This window comes from Pan troglodytes, chromosome 11, assembly GCF_028858775.2.
Source record: "Pan troglodytes isolate AG18354 chromosome 11, NHGRI_mPanTro3-v2.0_pri, whole genome shotgun sequence".
NCBI lineage: Eukaryota > Metazoa > Chordata > Mammalia > Primates > Hominidae > Pan > Pan troglodytes.
In genome coordinates, this window is record NC_072409.2 from 14,857,949 (window position 1) to 14,878,523 (window position 20,575).

The window sequence follows — 20,575 nt, forward strand, 5'->3', positions numbered from 1 at the left end:
CAGATAAACCGTAGGGGAGCACAGGTCATGGGAGGCTTGCCGCTGCCTCAGTCTCTCTAGCCAGGCATGGCTGAGGTCTAGGAACCATCCAAGGAGAGGGGACGGGCAAGCAAGAGAACTGATGAGTGCCTGTTAGGGCTATTCTGGGAATTATGCTGAATCTTTTACATACATTAGCTTATCAAAGCCTCACACAACTCTGTGAGATAGGTGGTGTTATGATCTCCATTCTACAGATGAAAACCTGGAGGATTTATGCAGTCAAGTCAGTTGCCTACAGTAAGCCCCCTGGTCGGGGACAAGCCAGAGGTGAAATACTAGAGCTGGTGTCCTCTCACCTGCCCCTGACCACTCCCCATACTATGGGTTTTCCCTTCCCTGGCCTGAAAGGCAGGGGTCAAGTTCAGACTGTCTGTGACAAAGCAGAAAGAGGAAGACATTCTTCATTAACAACATATATGGGAAAGTGCCATTTTGTGTGTGTGTTTCTCTATGTAAGAAATGCCATTTGGAAAGCCAGTGTGCATGTCAGTTTTTTTTTTTTTTTTTTTTTTTTCATTCTGAGAAAAAGCCTATAGAGTCTGGTGGGGGGAAGGGTTTGCAGCTGGCAGGAGCTTTGGCATATGCTGTAACTAAAAAGAGAGGGAATGTGTTGGTGGGACAAGCTACCGGAGAGCTGTCTCGGTGTGCCGCAGTACTAGTAAGTGTTTTAATTGGGTAGGGTTTTTGGAGGACTATTTTGACATCTGCTCGTGTCTTTGCTGATTTTTCTTCACTTATAGTAGGAAACACAAGCTGTGGATAAAATGACTTTAAAATAATTGGAAGTAAAGATATCTCTCTCAAAGTCGAATTTGAGAGGGACACTTTTTAAGAAGTGGAAACTAAATTCCACTTCTAGGAATGCATCCTAAAGCACAAAGCTTTATGCCTACAGATTTCATGACGATATTATATACAGTAATTTCTTCAAAACTGGAAATAACATCCCACAAAAGGGGCTTGGTTGAGTTTGTTTCCATGTAGTAGGGCACTCTGTCGCAGTTAGTAATGATCCACACAAAGTTCTTAATTAAGTGGATCACTGCTTATATCGGAATCAGTGAGAAAATCAGAAGTGTTAAGAATTATTTCAACTGGCCAAACGCAGTGGCTCACACCTGTCATCCCAGCACTTTGGGAGGCCGAGGTGGGTGGATCACGAGATCAGGAGATCAAGACCACTTTGGCCAACATGGTGAAACCCCATCTCTAGTAAAAATAAAAAAATTAGCTGGGTATGGTGGCGTGCGCCTGTAATCCCAGCTACTCAGGAGGCGGAGGCATAAGAATAGCTTGAACCCAGGAGGCAGAGGTTGCAGTGAGCCAAGATCATGCCACTGCACTCCAGCCTGGCAACAGAGCGAGACTCCATCTCAAAAAAAAAAAAAAAAAAAAAAAAGAATTATTTCAACTTTGCTTTAACACGTAGGAAGGGAGAATATGGAAGGAAATAGACCAAAACATTGTCTCCAAATGGAGGGACTGGGATAACTGTAATTTTCTTCTTTAAACTTTTTTCTTTCCCCCCCCCCTTTTTTTTTTTGAGATGGAGTTTCACTCTTGTCACCCAGGCTGGAGTGCAATGGTGCAATCTCAGCTCTCTGCAACCTCCGCCTCCCAGGTCCAAGCAATTCTCCTTCCTCAGCCTCCCAAGTAGCTGGGATTACAGGCACCCGCCACCACACCCGGCTAATTTTTTGTATTTTTAGTAGAGACAGGGTTTCGCCATGTTGTCTAGGCTGGTCTCGAACTCCTGACCTCAGGTGATCCACCCGCCTCAGCCTCCCAAAGTGCTGAGATTACAAACGTGAGCCATCGTGGCCGGCCTTTCCCATTTTTTAATAGTAGGCATTTATAATTTTTTTTTTTTTTTTTTTTTGAGACAGAGTTTCACTCTTGTTGTCCAAGCTGGAGTGCTGGAGTGCAATGGCTGAATCTCGGCTCACTGCAACCTCCACCTCCCAGGTTCAAGTAATTCTCCTGCCTCAGCCTCCCGAGTAGCTGGGATTACAGGAATGTAACACCATGCCCGGCTAATTTTGTATTTTTAGTAGAGATGGGGTTTCTCCATTGGTCAGGCTGGTCTCGAACTCCTGACCTCTGGTGATCCGCTCACCTCGGCCTCCCAAAGTGCTGGGATTACAGGTGTGAGCCACCATGCCCATCCTATTTTTTATGATAAAAAGGAAAGTAGTATTTTATGTAAGAGAAAGCAGACTCTGAGCATGTTGATATAACCATGTGTCCTGAACAGTTAGGTACTCATTCTGATGTCTGAGCGATCGGATTAGGGGTATCTTCAGAAGAAAGTCAGCTCTGGGGTCAGACTGTTTAGGGAGACCCCCTGAAACTATTGCTACAGAATAAAAGATGAAATGCTCCTGATTATTGTAAATACAAAATTGCATGCAGGATTGTGTAAAGACAATGCCAGGTTGGACTGCCAAAATGAGCCAACAGTGTGTGATGTGCTTCCCCCTGCAGAGAACCTATGAATGGACGTGCAGTCAGGGAGGTTTCACATCACCAAGATGTTCATAGCTCTGGGAATGGAATACGACCCTTGTGGAGAGCCTATAAACGGATGCATGGGGGGACGCCTGTCCATATGGATAAGTTAGGGCTATAAATGCCCTCATCTTGCCACGGCTCTTCTAGGCCTCTTTAGGGTTAGGGCATACTCCCTTCTGAGAATTTCTGGTCTAACTGGTTGTCTAGCTTCACGTCCTGTTTCCATGGATTGTTTGTAACCAGCTTTTGTTGCAATTGTTACTGCTGATTAATATTTTGCTAATCATAGGTTATGGAAAGATTGTGTTTCTGTTTTAAGGCTCTGTTAGAAATTACTGATGCACACACTATATTGTAAATTCTTATCTCTGTGAACTCTATATACTGAGCCACTCAGTTATGCTCTGTACTTCTACATACAAATGCTATGTTAAAGAATTACTTCATCCCCATGTGACCATCTCACCTCATAATCAAATGACCCTAAATACCTCACTAACCTACCCCCGCCTTCACTAAACTTAATAATAAATGCTGGTATATCCAGTGCATTGTTGGCACCGCAGGACCAGAAGGTGGTGACCCCCCTGGACCCAGCTTTCACTATCTCGTGTGTGTCTATTATTTCTCAACCTGCCGATCCACCTGGGAACAAAGAGAGAGCCCCGTTGCATTGCGGGCTGATGGCCAGATCCTGCAATAAGACTGTGTTCAAAAGTTGACTGCTGCTTCCTAGCTCTGACTTTCGGCAGCTTGTTTGACCTCTCTGCGCCCCCACTTTGTTCCCATGCGGAGATGCTAGTGTCCCTGACTGATGGCATGGTTAAGATGAGAGGCACTGGCACCTGGCGACGGTCTGGCTTTCTTCTCATCCGCGCTTCCTGTCCCTACCCCCAGTTTGAGTTTTTCTTGCCTTTCTTCATTCCCCTAGTTGCCTTGATCCTTTGGGGGACCGGGCACTGTCCAGCGAGCTGGGCTCCAATTCTTTCCTTGGGAACAGTGAGCTTCAGGAAGGCCCTTGAGTCCACGCCAGCCCTTTTGGAAGAGGCCTTGCCACCAGGAGGGCAGCATTGTCCTTCAAGAGGAAACTGTGCCGTCCCAGCTCCTGCCTGGAGCCTGGTGCTTGGGGCATTTTGGTTACTAAGGGGACCCTGGCCTGCTAAGTTAGAAAAAGGGGCCAGGTTTTTTCCTATTCTTCAGCCTGCTGCCATTGTTGAAAAAGTAAACACTCCACAGAGCTTAACCGGCAAGTCCTCCAGCCAGGAGTGGGAAGAAATCAAAAGCCTATTCCAGCCCAGCCGTGGAGAGCCTACAAGGGCTGGTCTGTGCCACTGGGGCCCAATGGGAGCACAGAAACAAGGCCTGATTCTGGTCCAGAATCAACATCCCATTCATGGGGCCATTCAGCCCTGGAGGCTTCTCTCCAATGGCCATCATCTCCTGCTCCCTTCTGTTTGGGACTATTTGGAAGGTCAGATGAGGCAAAGTAGTTGATTCTGGGGTGCACGGTCCTCTGCTGTGTCCTGGAGGCATCACGTCCTCCAGGATGTTGTGACTCCTTCTCTGATTCTGTTTCCTGTGACTGTGCATAGCCTTTGAAGTGAGAGACCAAGCAAGAAGGGGCCCCAAGGATTTTTGCCCTCGGGCCATTGCCACTGCAGCCTTCCAGACTGGCTGTGGCTATTGTGTGTATTAAAAAGTAGTAATAATAGCCACGATTTATTACATCCTACTGTGTGGCCAGCATTGTGGGTGTGTTTGCTCTCATCACAGCAGCCCTAGGGGAAGTGAGAGAAGCAGGGTGGCCACAGTTAGCATTTTAATTTTACAGACGCAGCCACTTAATAGACACATAACCTTGGGCAAGCTACTTCTTGGAGCCTCAGTTACTCATCTCTGAAATGGGGATAATGGTATCTCACCTCCAGCCCCATTGATGGAATGAAAGCATCTGTGTGGCAGTGCTGTGTGAGCCTGAAGTGTGACATCAGTGAAAAAGAGGGCCATTGATGCTGTTTTTGTACCTTCCTGCTAGCACACTGCTGGGCATTTAACCTGTTGGGTTGCAGAGTGAGGCAGCTAGAGAGTCCTGGACAATCCCCTGTGAATCTCAGCATTCTCATGTGTAAAATGGAGATTGTGCTTCATATAACAAAAGCGCTGTAAAATACGAACTCGTTTTTTGTATCATTAGGTTGGTGCAAAAGTACATTCTTTGCCATTACTTTGGTAAAAACTGCAATTACTTTTGCACTAACCTAATACAATCAAAGTTGTACATTCGCTGATATCTTTTTACCCTATAAATAAGGCAGCAGGTAATAATGGGTGTTGGGGTTTGGAGGAAAGAATAAACTCCTACATTGGCAATTGTGTCCCTCCTCTGTGGTTCTCAGCCCATAGTAAGCACTTAGTAAACTATGTTTAGGAATTGATGGATAGGTTTATGGACGAGCCCCAGAGGCGTGGAGAAGTTAGTGGATAGCAGAAGGAGTTGGAGGCTCTGATGGTGTTAAGTGGAAAGGTTCTGGGATTCTGCTGCCTGGGAGTGTTTCTTCATCCCTACGAGGCTTGTGACCAGTGTGGCTCCACCCTCCTGCTGGGAAGAATCTTGAAATATTTACTTAGGTACCAGTTCTGCCCTAGAGGCTGTGGTTTAAGAGAGTGAATGTCAACCAGTATTAGTGTGCACTTACCAGGTGCCAGTCATGTTGTCAGGGGCTGGTTATTTTGCAGTGGTGAGCCACAGATGAGCCCCTGAAGGAGCCCACACCCCAGCAGGGGAGGCAGGCAGGCAGAGAGGTGCTGGGGCTCAGAGTGACAAGGGCTGTGCGGAGGTCAGTCTCCCTGCGGGTGTCTGACAATGAGGAGGTGGATGGTGCAGTGCACAGAGCATGGCCTGGGGAGGCAGCCAGGCCTGTGGTTGCCTCTGCCTCTTACCTCAGTGCTCTGAACCTCATCTTCCTCAAGTTTCAAACATTGAGGGCAATAACATCCACTTCACAGGGGTTGATAAGAATTAAATGAAATAAGGTGAGTAAAGCACAGAGCAAGAGCTAGGAAGCTTCTAGTATATGCTACTTGTCCATTTCCAGGGCATTGGAAACTGGAGCTTGAGCAGCCATTGGATGTCTGCCTCTGTTGCCAGCCTACACCATGCTCTGGGGTGAATTAGGAAAAGGCATCTGCCCCCATTCCCCGACTAGTGCCACTCGGCAGGCACGTGAGTTGGCAGATTTCAGTCCTAGCTTAGGTGGTTGGCATCTGAGGAATGCATATCTGCGCAGCCACATGCAGCATGCTCAGAGGTTGACCAGTAATGGAATTGATCCTTTATATGCAGTGACCACAGGTCCCATCGTGTGCCTGTTGCCCTGGTGTAAGATGAGGTCTTTCACATCCAAATGTATCCCAGTTTAGACAGCAAATGATAGGCTCTTTCTACGCAAAATAAAATAAAGACAATAGTTCTAATGCCTCTGACTCAAAAGGAATACGCTTGATATGTGATGGGGAAGGAGGATTGAATGGGACCTGGAGTGGAGAGTAGGCAGGAGAAACACAAAGATGGATCTTAGTAGCGGATAAATAGTGTGATTAAAAATTTAAAACTCAGGCTACACCCTGTCTTGGACTCACATAGGCTATGGGGAATTGCTGCCAGATTGGGGGCAGGATTCTTTTTTTCTCCATATTGTCCGTTCATCCCTTCTCCTGTCACCAAGCATGAAAACCTTGTAGGCATGAGTTTCCCTCATCTTTTCTATTACTGTGCCAGTAGAATAATGGCTTATGGCCAGAGCTTCTGAGCCATTACTAGCTGGATATCTGTGGAAAATGGAACCAAATTGAAAGTGTGACCTTCCTACTTGGCGTTTAAGGGAAGTGTTAACAGTAGGCCACACACAATATTCCATACCCAAGAATGACAGGATCCAAAAGAGAGATGGGCAAGTAGCCTTTGTTAAATTAGGGGGTTGGATTGAATGGGGATATCATAAGAACATAGCCGTATATCAGCATTCCTGGGGCCAGAGCTTTGACCTCAGCGTCTGTTAAATATATAGGGGAAAAATGATGATGGGGTGTAATGATTCCTCTTACTTTCTGGCTGTGTGACCTGGGGCATGTTACTGAGCCTCTGTGAACCCTTTTCACTCCTGGGACTTGGGGATAATCATGCAAGCTCACAGAGATTTTATGAGAGTTCAGTGAGCTAACAAATGTGAACCTCCTACCATTGGGCCTGCTGCAGAGTAAGACTTTGTCAAATGTCACTTTTCTTCTCTATGCCTCTTCCCCACAGAAGGCAGGGGAAGTGTGTCTTGATGGCACCTCAATGACCTTCTCTTGTGGATTTTTTTCTCCTTGCAGAAAGTCAGAAACATGGCCCTGGATGATGTCGTGATCCTGAATGTGGACACCAACACCCTGGAAACCCCCTTCGATGACCTCCAGAGCCTCCCAAACGACGTGGTAGGTAATGAGCTCGCGAGGATCTCACTTCTGTGAGCTCCTGCAAAGGAAATGAACGTGACTTTGGGGAATGGGGAAGGAGGGGAAATAGCGAGGGTTTTCCTGTGACCTGAGAACTGCAGTTTGTTTCTCCATTGAAACCTTTGTCTCAGTGTAGAAAGTTGGAAGGTGGCCAGGCATGGTGGCTCACACCTGTAATCCCAGCACTTTGGGAGGCCGAGGCGGGTGGATCACCTGAGGTCAGGAGTTCGAGACCAGCCTGGGCAACATGGTGAAACCCTGTTTCTACTAAAAATACAAAAATTAGCCAGGCATGGTGGTACATGCCTGTAATCCCAGCTACTCGGGAGCTGAGGCAGGAGAATCACTTGAACCCAGGAGGTGGAGGTTGCATTGAGCTGAGATTGCGCCACTGCACTCCAGCCTGGGTGACAGAGCGAGACTCCATCTCAAAAAAATAAAAAAGAAATGGCCGGGCACAGTGGCTCACACCTGTAATCCCAGCACTTTGGGAGGCCAAGGCGGGCAGATCATGAGGTCAGGAAAGTGAGACCATCCTGGCTAACATGGTGAAACACAGTCTCTACTAAAAATACAAAAAATTAACTGAGCGTGGTGGCATGTGCCTGTAGTCCCAGCTACTCAGGAGACTGAGGCAGGAGAATTGCTTGAACCCAGGAGGCAGCGGTTGCAGTGAGCTGAGATCGTGCCACTGCACTCCAGTCTGGGTGACAGAGCAAGACTCCATCTCAAAAAAAAAAAAAAAAAAAAGAAAGAAGATGGTTTATTTCTTGAGTCTATTTTGACTTGAACTTTCATCAGAAAGACTGTGAAGTGACCTTAGTGTCCAGACCTCTCCTCTTCCTGTGGGAGTCTGAGGGTCTCGCCACCTCTCCCCAGCACGTTGCCACCTCTAGAGATCAGGGCAGCTCCCTCCAAGTAACACCACAGAAGGCAGCTGGCGGGGTTTTCAGTGTGAACAATTTGGGGTACTTCAAACCTACATTTTTTTCCTAGACCATCTAGAACATGGTAGAGTATCGGGTGGCAGTGCTGTCAGTGTGGCTGTGCACCCTCCGCATCGCACTTTGTTGCCTCAGGTCTACACAGAATGTGGGTTCTATTGAGCAAAAAGTAGCTGGCTGCCACATTTGCCATGCTAACATCTGCCTATACACCTGTCTTCTGTTGCTACTTGGAGCTGCCCTGTAGGCAGCTGTGTGAGGTAGACCCATTCTCCCCTTGTCCATGCCAGTGAGGATTGGGCCTCACCGGCAAGTGTGGTTTTGCTGTTTCTGCTTTGGCCTCCGTAGCTCTGCCTGCAAAAAGATCTATAGAGTTATCCTGACTTCCAGAGTGAAACAGGTTGTTGTTCCTGGCTATGTGGTGCTCGTATGTGTCCTGGTCGGGAAAGTGTTTTACCTGGTGGGCATTGGTGCACCATCACTGCCAGAAGGCCCAGTGGCACCCTGTGGGTAGCTGTTCTGAAAGGATTGCTATTAGTTGATGAAGTCTTGCAGGAGAATTTCTTTCTTTTTTTTTTTTTGAAACAGTGTCTGGCTCTGTCACGCAGGCTGGAGTGCAGTGGCACTATCTTAGCTCACTGCAGCCTCTGCCTCCTGGGCTCAACTGATCCTCCTACCTCAGCCTCCCAAGTGGCTGGGACTGTAGGCACATGCCACCACACCCAGCTACGTTTTGTAGAGATGGAGTCTTGCTGTGTTGCTCAGACTGGTCTCATACTCCTGGGCTCAAGCAATCTGCCCATCTCAGCCTCCCTAAGTGCTGGGATTACAAGCATGAGCCACTGTGCCCAGCCGTAACAGGATTTCAAACTTCTCTCCACCTAACTCACTGTGAGATTTTGGGGGAGTCATTTGTGCCCTACAGCAGTGCTCCACTTATAATTCAACGATGGCTGCCATTCACTGGCTCACTGCACTGAGCTCCCGTCATTGACCTCTCATTTACTCTTCATGCCACTCTGAGGATGGTCTTTTCCTTACTCCCGCTTGACCCACAGAGCTAGAGAGAGGAGGAGCCAAGGCATGAACTCAACCCCGTGGGTCTGCAGAGCCCACATGGCCCCTCTGCCCTACTAGGTGTCTTCTGCGTTTAGGATGTCATTCATCCTGAATGACAGTTAGTGTTGTAGCCCTTTGGAACAGGTGATCTCTCCTTTCTACAGAGAGGAGAGAACCTCAGAGAGCACGTGCCTTGCCTGAAATCCTGTAAGTGATTAGGGGCACAGCTGAGATTGGACCCCCAGTCTGTGCTGCTTCTACTCTGTGTATCCCGCCTCCCTCTGAGGCAGCAAGAGATGACAGAACTTAGGAAAATTTAAAGTGTCAGACAGGCGTGAGGACCTGTGAGGTGTGAGAATCATGTCAGGACAGGGTAGTACATGGTTGGTACCTTAGGGCCTACTAGCTATAATTTGAGTTCTTTTGGTCCAAGGAATCTGAGGCTCCCATCCCTGTTTCCTTTCAGTGGACAAGCACCTCTTGAAGCCATGGATATCTCAGGCGTGGACCAGGCAAATGCCTAGTGAATGTGGGAAGTGAACCTGAGGTCTGTTAGGTGCAGGAAATGGCCAAGGGCCCTGGGGCAGCATGAGATGAGTGACTGGCAGCTCAGAAACCATGGAGTGGACTTACTGGTCCCACCTGCACTGCTCTGACCCTGTGCTGGCACTGAGCAGCAAAGAGAAAGCAGATCTTCAAAGATTGTATGTCAGTAAAGGAAACAGATATGTCAATTACATATCTATTACAGTATAGCATAATAGAGACCACGGGGAAATAGGAGTCGGGCACAGAAGGGCCCAGGAGAGAGAGAGTAACAAAATTTTGGGGAGGATAATGGAGTCTTTCTGAAGATGGCAAATTCCAAGATGCCTTTTAAATGACAAAATGAGGTAGCCTCAGGGAACCAAAGTAACTTGGGTGAGTTATTTTCCCTCTTTGAGCCTCAGTTTTCCACATTAAAGAGGAGTACCAGGCTTGCTCTGAGGATTATTATGGCGAACAGCTATGGTAATGATTATCAAATGCTTGGCACAGTGCTTGCATGTTGTCAGCATTCAAGAAATGGTACCTGCATTTGTTTTTAATAAAATTGTTGCTGATAATTATAGGCAAGATTGGAGGACAGTTAATAACCTCTATGTCCTGACAGTCTCAGCGTGCACAAATGGGACCTCCTATATGCAAGCTGGTTTGTAACAGGGTTGAGAATGTTCTACAGCAGTGGTTTCCAGCTTGGGCCTCTATACTCATTAAGGATTCTGAAGATTGTAATGGGGGGAGATGTGGTCTGTAAGGTATTTATTGTATTTCAATGGAATTCACAGCTTTGATTCTGTGATGCTACATGAGCTATCAAGAGGAGAAATTGTGCCCTGCCTGTCTTTGTGTCCCCTGCATTTGGCATAGGACCTGGTAATTTTAGTGTATCAGCCTATCCATCGTTGACCTTAAAATCTCCCCTTTGGCCAAAGTTGTGTGTTTACTCTGACAGATTCTGCTTCTTAAACATTTGGTAAATCCACATCCTCTTCCTCATCCCTCCTAAACACCACCTAATCTAAGCTTTTATTTCCCTCCTGCATTATTACCAGCAGACTCAAAACTGGCTCATCTGACTCCAGCCTCATCCCTCCAATCTTTCCGCCTCATGCCCCAGAGTGACCTTTCTAAAAACATAAACTCCATTTCCCACCTAACTAAAACTATTCCATCAGTGAATGTAATTTTTCAAAAAAACATTTAAGGACAAAAAAATTCTCCTATAACTTCCCATTACCTAGAGATTCAAGACAACTTCCCTTTGTTGGCTTTGAAATCAAACAGACCTGTTTTCACATCCTGGCTTCCTCACTTCATGTCCGTGTGATCTTGGGCAAAATTACTTAAGCTCTCTAAGACTTAATTTCAACATAAGGTTGTTTGAGAATTAAATGTAATATATATAATATATTTAAAACACATATCCTATCAGCACAATCGACAGTAGCTGATGATGATGAATTATGGATGTGAATTATGATCCACAGGGCATTCAGCCCTCCTTCATGATACCCCCCTGTTTTTGTTTCTCCATAGCTGTAGTTCTCTCTCCTCCCTGCTTTAAACTCTGTACTGTAGGTTTTTAGAACTGTTAATGGTTGTCCCAAATTTACATGTTGTTTCATAAGTTCATACTTTGTATGCAGCATTTCTTTTGTCCCAGTGTCTTACCTCATCTATTAATCTCTCACTCATTCTTCAAGACCTGCTCTCAAGTATTTAATCACACACACACACAAACACATGCACACACACACACACACACAAACACACACAGAATCTTTTCTGACCTTCACGTAGATTTGACCATATCTTTCTCTATGTCCCCACAGCCCCTTGTGTACCTTGTGTAATTGTACTGATTTATTGCCCATTTCCCTTTTACTTGTCAGTTTTTTGGGGTAGCAGTAATTGAGTTTTATTCATCTTTGTTTTCCAAGAATCTAGCAGCCACTGAATAGATAGATGGAAGGATGGAAGGCACATATGGATTGGGTTATTATGGTAGATGAAATCTTGTAAAACATGGCATCTATGCTGGAAACTTTATTAAAAGAGGCTTGGGGCCAGACATGGTGGCTCATGCCTATAATCCCAGCATTTTGGGAGTCTGAGGCAGAAGAATTGCTTGAGGCCAAGAATTCAAGTTTGCAGTGAGCTGTGATTGTGCCACTGCTCTCCAGCCATGATAGAATAATTGGAACTGGATTAATCCTCCCACAATTTAAAACTCTGGACAAATATGAAAACAGCTGTTTTCACATGTTGGACAACAGACAAGACAAGATTGTTATCCCTGAGTGAAAGGAAGCCAGTGAGGTGAGGCCTACTATCCCACTGGCTTTCTGCCTTGAGGCATTTTCTGGATATTGGTACTAGAAGGGGAATCCCCAGCAAAGCACAACAGTCTTGGGGAGCTGAAAGATTAAAGAACAGTTTGAAGGGGAGATGGTTTACATTTGCAAGTGAGAGTATCAGATAGGAGGGAGCTACTCAGCTGAAGAGCTCCAGAAACCTGAATTGACAAACCTGCTGAAGACTAATCTGCCCATATGTAGGGTAAAACTCCTGACAGGAAACTATAAGATGAACAGTTCTCAGAGCTCACACAAGTCTAGGAATCCTGCAGGTTCTGACCAACCAGAGTCAGAGATCTTGTTGGTCATTCAGGACAATGATAAGAGACACCAGTAGGGCATGACTTGATAGTACATCTAAATTAGCTATAAAGATCATTTTAGCCCTGCCCTGAAAGAGCTTAAAATTAAGCTTTGAGAGGCACAAGAGAGGGCTTTAGGGGTCCTAAAATGTGCTGGATTTTAATCTGAGTGCCAGTTACATGGGGGTGAATTCGTCAAGCTGAGCACCAGTGGTGTGTGCATTTTTATGTGTGTATGTTAAACTTCGATAAAAAGTTTTAAACAAGCCTATTTCTTTTTAAAGAAGTCTTTAAAAGATCAATCTGATGTGCAAGAAATCTAACCTTGTGTCAAAATAAACTTCAACCCTCTTTAAAAGAAGGCAACACAATCCAATATTCGATAACATAACATTCACAGTATCTAACATCTTATTTTAAAAGTGCAAGACATGTTGAGAATGAGGAAAATGTCACCCCTAACAAGAGGAAAATTAGTCAATAGAAACAGACTCAGAAGTGACAGATATGATAGAACTAGCAGATAAAGACTTTAAAGTAGATTTTATGAAGACTATAAATATGTTCATGAATTTAAAGGAAGACCTGATTAAATGAAGGGAGAAATGGAAGATATTTAAAAATGAAAGGGAACATCTATAAGCAAAAAATACACCTAGAATGAAAAAAAAATCACTTATGGGATTAAGAGGATATGAGATACCACTGAATAAAACATCAGTGAATTTGAAGATATAGCAATAAAAACTCCTCAATATGAAGCCAAGAAAGAAAAAAGACTGGAAAAAGTTAACAAAACTCAGTGATCCTATAGCATAATATCAAGAGGGCTAACATACTTGCAACTGGAGTCCCAGAAGGTAAGGAAGGTGAGGAAAGACAGAAAAAATATTTTAAAAGATTATAGCTGATTTTTTTTCAATTTTGATGAAATTATACTCAGAGCTCCAAGCTCAATAAACCTGAAACACAATGGACCCAAACAAAACCACACAAAGATACATTTTGATTAATTGCTCAAAACCAAGAAAAGCTTAAATTAGCCAGAGAGAAAAAGGTATGAGAAGTAATTCTAGCAGACTTATTGCCAGAGACCATTTAAGGCAGAAGACAATGGAATGACATTTTTAAAGTAATGAAAGATAATTTTTATCAACCCAGAATTCTATATCCAGTGAAAATATCCCTCAAAAATGAAAGCACTGAGGCAGGTGGATCACCTGAGGTCAGGAGTTCAAGACCAGCCTGGCCAACATGGTGAAACCCCGTCTCTACAAAAATTAGCCAGTCATGATGGCGGGTGCCTGTAATCCCAGCTACTCAGGAGGCTGAGGTGGCAGAATCGCTTGAACCCAGGAGGCAGAGGTTTCAGTGAGCCGAGGCTGCCCCACTGCACTCCAGCCTGGGAAACAGAGCTAGTATCCATCTCAAAAAAAAAAAAGGCAAAACTAGGACTTTTTAAAACAGATACAAAATTGGAGAAATCATTGTCAGCAGACCTGCACTACAAAAGAAGTTCTTCAGTGGGGAAAAATGATATTATAGGGAAATCTGAATTGTAAGGAAGTGAAGAGAGAACCACAGATAGTAAATATATGGATACATGTAAGAAATTTACTTTCTCATTTGTAATTTCTAAAAAAGTTAATTGAGTATTTCAAGTAAAAATAATACCAGTGGAGGTATTCTGCTGATAATAATACCAGTAGGGGGTGGAGAATAGAAGTATTCTGTTTAAAGGTTGTTATGTTACCTGTATACAAAAACTGGCATAATATTATTTGAAGGTAGACTGTATTAAGTTAGAGATTTATGTTGTAAACTTTACAAGGGCCACTAAGGGAGGAAAAAATAAGACAGAGATATATAGCTAATAAGCCAGTATTGAAGGTCCAAAACATTTTGTGGGGAAAGAGTAAACATGACAACAGATGGAACAAATAGAAAAGTTAGCAAGATGATAGATTTATTCAACTATGTTGGTTTTTACATTAAACATACATTGTCTAGACACTCCAATTTACGGAGGTTATTATATAAAAAAGCAAGACCCAATTGTATAATTTCTGTAAGAATTCTACTTTAAATATGAAGAGTCAAATAGATGAAAAGTAAAAGGATAAAAAAGATATACCAGCCAAATGCTGATCAAAAGAGAGTTGGGCAGAGAAACAAATCATCCTTATACAAGTATACCAAATAATATTTGTAAATACTGTCCTGTCCAGAAGGGGCTTAATCGCTCCTTGCCCCTACTTGGGTGTGGGCTAGAATGTATTTATTCCTAAAAAACTGTGTGTGTAAAGAGAAAAAGAGTAACTTTAGTGGAGAAACTGGCAGACACTACCTTAACCAAACGATCAATTTTAACATCACCAGTGATGTCATGTGGATATCATATAACCACTGATGTGATATAATGAGGATATTTCACTTCTGTGGTATTCTTTCCAAAAATCCACTCTAATCATGCAGAGACTTCTGAGAAATTCAAATTTGGGAACATTCTGCAACAGGGGTCTCCAACCCCTGGGCTGTGGATTGGTGCCAGTTCATGGCCTGTTCAGAACCCAGCCATACAGTAGGAGGTGAGCAGCGAGTGAGCATGACCACCTGAGCACTCTACCTCCTGTCAGATCAGCAGCGGCATTGGATTCTCAAAGGACCGTGAACCCTGTTGTGAACTTTGTATGCAAGGGATGTAGGTTGTGTGCTCCTTATGAGAATCTAATGCCTGATGATCTGAGGTGGAAGAGTTTCATCCCAAAACCATCCTCCCTTGCACCTCTCCACCACCCCCAGCAGTCCATGAAAAGATTGTCTTCCATGAAACTGGTCCCTGGTGCCAAAAATGTTGTGGGACTGCTGTTCTACAAAATATCTGACCAGCATTTCTCACAACTGTCAAGGTCATAACAAAGGAAAGACAAACTGTTCTAAACCAGAGGAGACTAAGGAGACGTGACAACTAAATGCAATGTGGGATCCTGGATTGGATCTTGGGATAGAAAAATGGCATGAATGGAAAACTGATGAAATCACAATAAAGTCTGGAGTTTAGTTAATACTAATGTGCTATTGTTAGTTTCTTAGTTTTGACAAATGTGTGGTGGTAATCTAAGATATGCAAGCTTGTCCAACCCACCCCACTTTGTTGTTGTGGCTGTTCTGTTTTGTTTTAGGCTTTTAGCAGCCCAAAGCCATAGCTTTTAGTTTCTCTCTCTAGTGATAAGTGGAAAAGAGGGATGAGGAAGAGGCCTTGCCGGCCCAACCAGAAACAAACTAAGAACCCATGACTGCATTCTCTCCCTTCAACACCCCTGTTTAGGGGAAACTGAAACTGGGTAAGGAGAATATGGGTCCTCTTTGTACTATCTTTGTAACTTTTCTGTAAATCTAAAAATATTTCAAAATGAAAGTTCATTTTAGAAAAAGAAGGGAGTATTATGAATAACTTTATGTCTACAATTTTGACAAATTAGGTAAAATGAACAAATTCCTTGAATTACAGAAAGTGACTCAAGAAGAAATAGAAAAATGGCACTATTTCTATTAAAGAATTAAATCTGTAAAACTTTCCCACAAAGAAAACCCTAGGCCCAGAAAGCCTCCCTGGTGAATTCTATCATATATTTAAGAAGAACTAATACAATCTTATCACCAACTTTTTCAAAAAACAGAAGTAAAAGGAAGATGTCTCATCTTATTTTATGAGGTCAGCTTTACCCCAACTTGAAAATCAGATAAATAATTTACAAAAAAAAAAAAAAAAAAAAGGAAACTACAGACCAATATAGATGCAAAAATCTTTAACAATATATTATCAAATTGAATCCAGCAATATATAAAAAAGGATAATAACCTTTTTAAAAGATGTGAATACAGGTTGGCTAAATATTTGAAAAACCATGTAATCTATTATATCAGTAAAATGAAAAGGAAAATAATAAGATATATGAAAAAAAATTTTAGGAAAAATTCGGCAGTATTCATGATAAGAACTCCTAGAAAATGAAGTATTCTCACTGTGATAGAGAGCATCTAGAAAAGACCTACAGCTCACATCATACTTAATGGGGAAAGACTGATTTCTTTCCCCCTGAGAATGAAAAAAAGGTATCTGCTCTTCTTATTTCTATTCAACATTGTACTGGAGGTTCCCACCAGTTCACTAAGACAGGGAAAAGAGGTAAAGCCTTAATGATTAGAAAGAAGTGAAATTCTCTTTATTCAGACAACTTGATCGCGTATATGGAAAATTCTAAGGAGTCTCATAAATGAATTTAGCAAGGGTGCAGGATAAAGTCAGTATACAAAAATCAAATGTATTTCTATATACTAGTAACAAGCAATTGAAAATGAGATTTTTTAAAGTACCATTTAAAATAGCATACAAAACACAAAATACTTAGGAATAAATTTAAGAAAATATGTTGAAAATTTGTATCCTGAAAGCTATGAAACATTTCTGAAAAAAAATTTAAAAGACCTAAATAAATGGAGAGCTATTCCATGTTTTGGATTGGAAGACTCAATATTTTTTTACTCAATATTTTTAAGATGTTAATTTTCCCTAAATTGATCTATAGATTCAATATAATCCCAACCCAAATTCCAGATGGCTTTCTTTTTGGTAAACTTCACAAGCTGATTCTAAAATGTATATGAATATGCAAGAGATCTAGAATAGCCAAAACAATGTTGAAAGAGAAGAACAAAGTTGTAGGACTTATATTACCTGTTTGCAAGACTCACTATAAAGTTACAGTAATCAAGACAGTGTAGAAAGACATATAAATCAATAGAACAAAATTAAGAGTCCAGAATTAGACCTACACATAAGTGGTCAATTGATTTTTCAACAAATATGCCAAAGTAATTCAAAAGGGAAAGAAGAGGGATCTTTTTTTCCAACAAATGTGCTGGAACAACTGGATATCTATATGGAAAAAAAAGAAGCCTTGACTTTTACCTCATGCAAATATTAGCTCAAAATAGATTATAGACCTAAAAATAGAAGCAAAAACAATCAAATGACTAGAAAAAAAATATGAGAGGGGAATCCTCATGAATTGGGGGTAGGCAAAATTTCTTAGGACATAAAAAGCACACATCATAAATAAAAAAGTGATAAATTGGACGTCATGAAAGGTAAAAACTTATGCTCCCCAAAAGCATCATTTAAAAAATGAAGAGGCAAGCCACAGACAAAATGAGATAAAATATTCTTAACACTTATACCTAAAAAAGGACTTTTATCCAAAATATATTTAAAAATTCCGAAACTCAATAGCAAGAAGATAGCTCAATTAAAATGGGTAAAATATTTGAAGAAACACATCACAAAAAGATATTAAAATAGCCAATACGCACATGAAAAGATACTCCGCATCGTTAGTCATGAGGGTACAAATTAATGTCACAACAAGGTTCTACTGCATACCCACTGGTACAGCTAAAATTAAAAGGCTGAATTTCTTATAGATGTATATTTTAAACATATGTTTACTGTATGACCAGGCGATCCCACACCTAGGTATTTGCCCAAGAAAAGGAAAATGTATGTATGTGTATGTTTTTAGCAACCCAAACCAGAAACAATACAGACGTCCCCCAACTGGTTAATATAAAAACAATCAGTGGTATACCCATAAAATAGAAGGCTACTCCACAATCAGGAAGAAGAAACTAACCACTGATCTGTTCCACAAAATGGATGAATCTCAAATACATTAGAAGTGACAGAATCCATTTATTTTATATTCTGGAACAGGCAAAACTATAAAGCTAGAAACAGCTGAGTGGTTGCCAGGACTAAAAGTGGAACAAGGGAAATTTGGGGGATGATGGATCGTCTGTATCTTGATTGTGGTGATAGATATATGACTGCATGTATCTTTCAAAATTCTTAGAACTATTCACTAAAGATGGTGAATCTTAAGGTATGTAAATCATACCTCAATAAACCTGACTTTAAAATTATTTAAACACTGGCAACACCAAGTATTGTCAAAGATGTGGAAGCATTTATGTGGAGCTTTCATCACGGCTGATGGGAGTATAATACGGTACAACCACTTTGGAAAACAGTTTGTCAATATCTCATGAAGTTAAACTTACGCCTACCACACAACCCAACAATCCCACACCTGGCTATTCACCCAAGAGAAATGAAACTATATCCAAACAGGCTTGTACATGAATGTTTATGGCAGCTGTATTCATAGAGAACAATAACTGAAAGTAACCGAAATGTCTATCAAGTGGTAGATGGATAAATAAACAATGTATTATATCCCTTATGTTTATGTATTTACTCAGTATTCTGTAGTAACAAACGTTTGATACACCAAGCAACATGAATGAATCTTAATTCACACTGAGCAAAAGAAACCAGACACACAGCACTGTAGGATTTCATGTATGTAAAAATAGAAGAGAGAAAGCTAGTCTATAGTGGCTGAAAGCAGATCAGTGGTTGCCTTGGGCTGGGATGGAGGAGGCAGGGCCTGACTGCCAAGGGGCACCAACCAACCTTTTGTGGTGAAGGAACTGTTCTGTTTCTTGATTGTGGAGGTGGTTACACACGTGTAGACATTGGTCAAAACTCACTGGACTGTGCTTTTTAAGTGTATGCATTCTATTATATATCAGTTATGACTTAGTTAATTTTTAAAAGTAGCAGCCTTGGAAATTAATTTTAAAGGTGGAGTTCCAATATTAAGTAGCTTTCAGAACAACTCTGCTGATTTTTAGATGATTTATGTACATGAGCAAAGGGTTACTTTGGAGGCAGGATGGCTTGGCTTTGTGCTAGATGCCTAGACAATTTAGTCTCAAATGTATAATCTTGTCTGAGTTAGCTTTTTTTTACCCTAAAAAAAAAAATGAGGTTGGCAAGGTTAATGCCTTATACCTTGCTATGTTCCATGAAAGTTGCCAAAGTAGTGTTTTCACTGACAATATTGCATTGTTCCCTAGCTATGGATTTTGGAGGAAAAATATGGCAAGAATACTCCTTCTTTTAGATCTAAAGGCCTGTTTACAGGCTTCATGTTTATCTCAAGCCCTGGCCTTCTCCACGCCATATTTCTTCAAAGGCCCAGAACTCTCAGACTCTCGAGATACTCTACAGGGCTTGTAGGAACTGGTGTGTGATCTTTCCCTGTGAGTCAACAATGCATTTGAATCCAGAAGCGAGGGACTAGGCCTTTTTATGGACTTGATACTTCTACCCTGTTAATGCATTTTTGTTAGTATTTTCTGATAGAGTGTTTATTCATTCAGCAGGCATTTCCTGAGCACCTACTATGTGCTAGGCTTTATATTGGGTATAATGAGTATGGAGGTGATTAAGACATAACCTTTATTCTCAGTGAGGTCCCAGGCTGGTTAGTAGAAAAGCTAATGCAGGCTGGACTGCCAGTCTTGCCCCCACTTCTCCAGTCCCCATCCATCCTCCAGGCTATAAACAAAGGCGTATTACAGAACATGGAGACCACTCTCCACCTGAAAACCTTTAGTGGCGCCTCATTTTTCTCTTGGTGAAATTCAGGCTCCATAATATGGGCCTTTGTAATCCACTTTCTGCCCATCTCTCCTACCTCATCTCTTGCCATTGCTCTTCTACCCATTTATACTTTTTACTGACAGCTTTGCTTCCATACACAGGAGATTCTGGATGTTTCTAGTTCAGAGTCTTCCAGATGGGCAGATCTATAGCCACTTCAGGTGTGGAGATTATTTGTTCATTATTCATTTAGCCAAAGTTTTTTGGGTGTATGCTCAGTGTATTGAGCCATGGGGACATGGAAACACTTGAGAAACAGTCATCCTTCCTGGAAAGGAGTGATGAGCACACTGGGGGATGAGAATTGAATGCATGGAGGTTGGAGGTGTGAACCAGGAATTAACAGTTTATTACGGCTAGAACATAGGGTGTGTGGTTGGGAGGGACAGAAGATGAGACCCAAATAGACAGGAGGGACCAGATTGGGAATGGTCACAAAAACAAGTTTGGACTTCAAGTTTGGGGCAGTGGGGCATCTACTAAGGTGATTAAGCCAGGGAATGATGTGATAAAATTCATGCTACCAGGAGTCCCAGACTAAGGGTCGAGTGTTGGATCCCACCTCTTGCTGCTTTGCTGGTTGCTAGAATCTGACCAAAGCTTTCCCCCACCCCACGTCTACTGATATTGGACTTGGGGTCAGGGGACAGTGTGCTAGAGAGAATTCTTAGTATCACCTGTGACCAGCATCCAGTCATTCATCCCTTGTGCTTTTCAGGAGTTGTTTGTCCATCCCTGTTCTGTCTTGGG

The 20,575-nt window shown here is 42.4% G+C and overlaps 1 protein-coding gene across 20 annotated transcripts in view; it reads left to right on the forward strand.

Moving 5' to 3' along the window:
• DENND1A (DENN domain containing 1A) overlaps positions 1-20,575 on the forward strand; it is a 542,971-nt gene that overhangs the window by 333,786 nt on the left and 188,610 nt on the right. For all 20 annotated transcript variants that reach the window (XR_010148858.1, XM_009457264.5, XM_054659070.2 and 17 more), the window contains one exon: positions 6,928-7,029. Coding sequence is in view for 19 of the 20 variants with exons in the window: in XM_009457264.5 (XP_009455539.1) it covers positions 6,928-7,029 (102 nt within the window). In the remaining variant the exon portion in view is untranslated. The remainder of the gene's footprint in view (positions 1-6,927; positions 7,030-20,575) is intronic.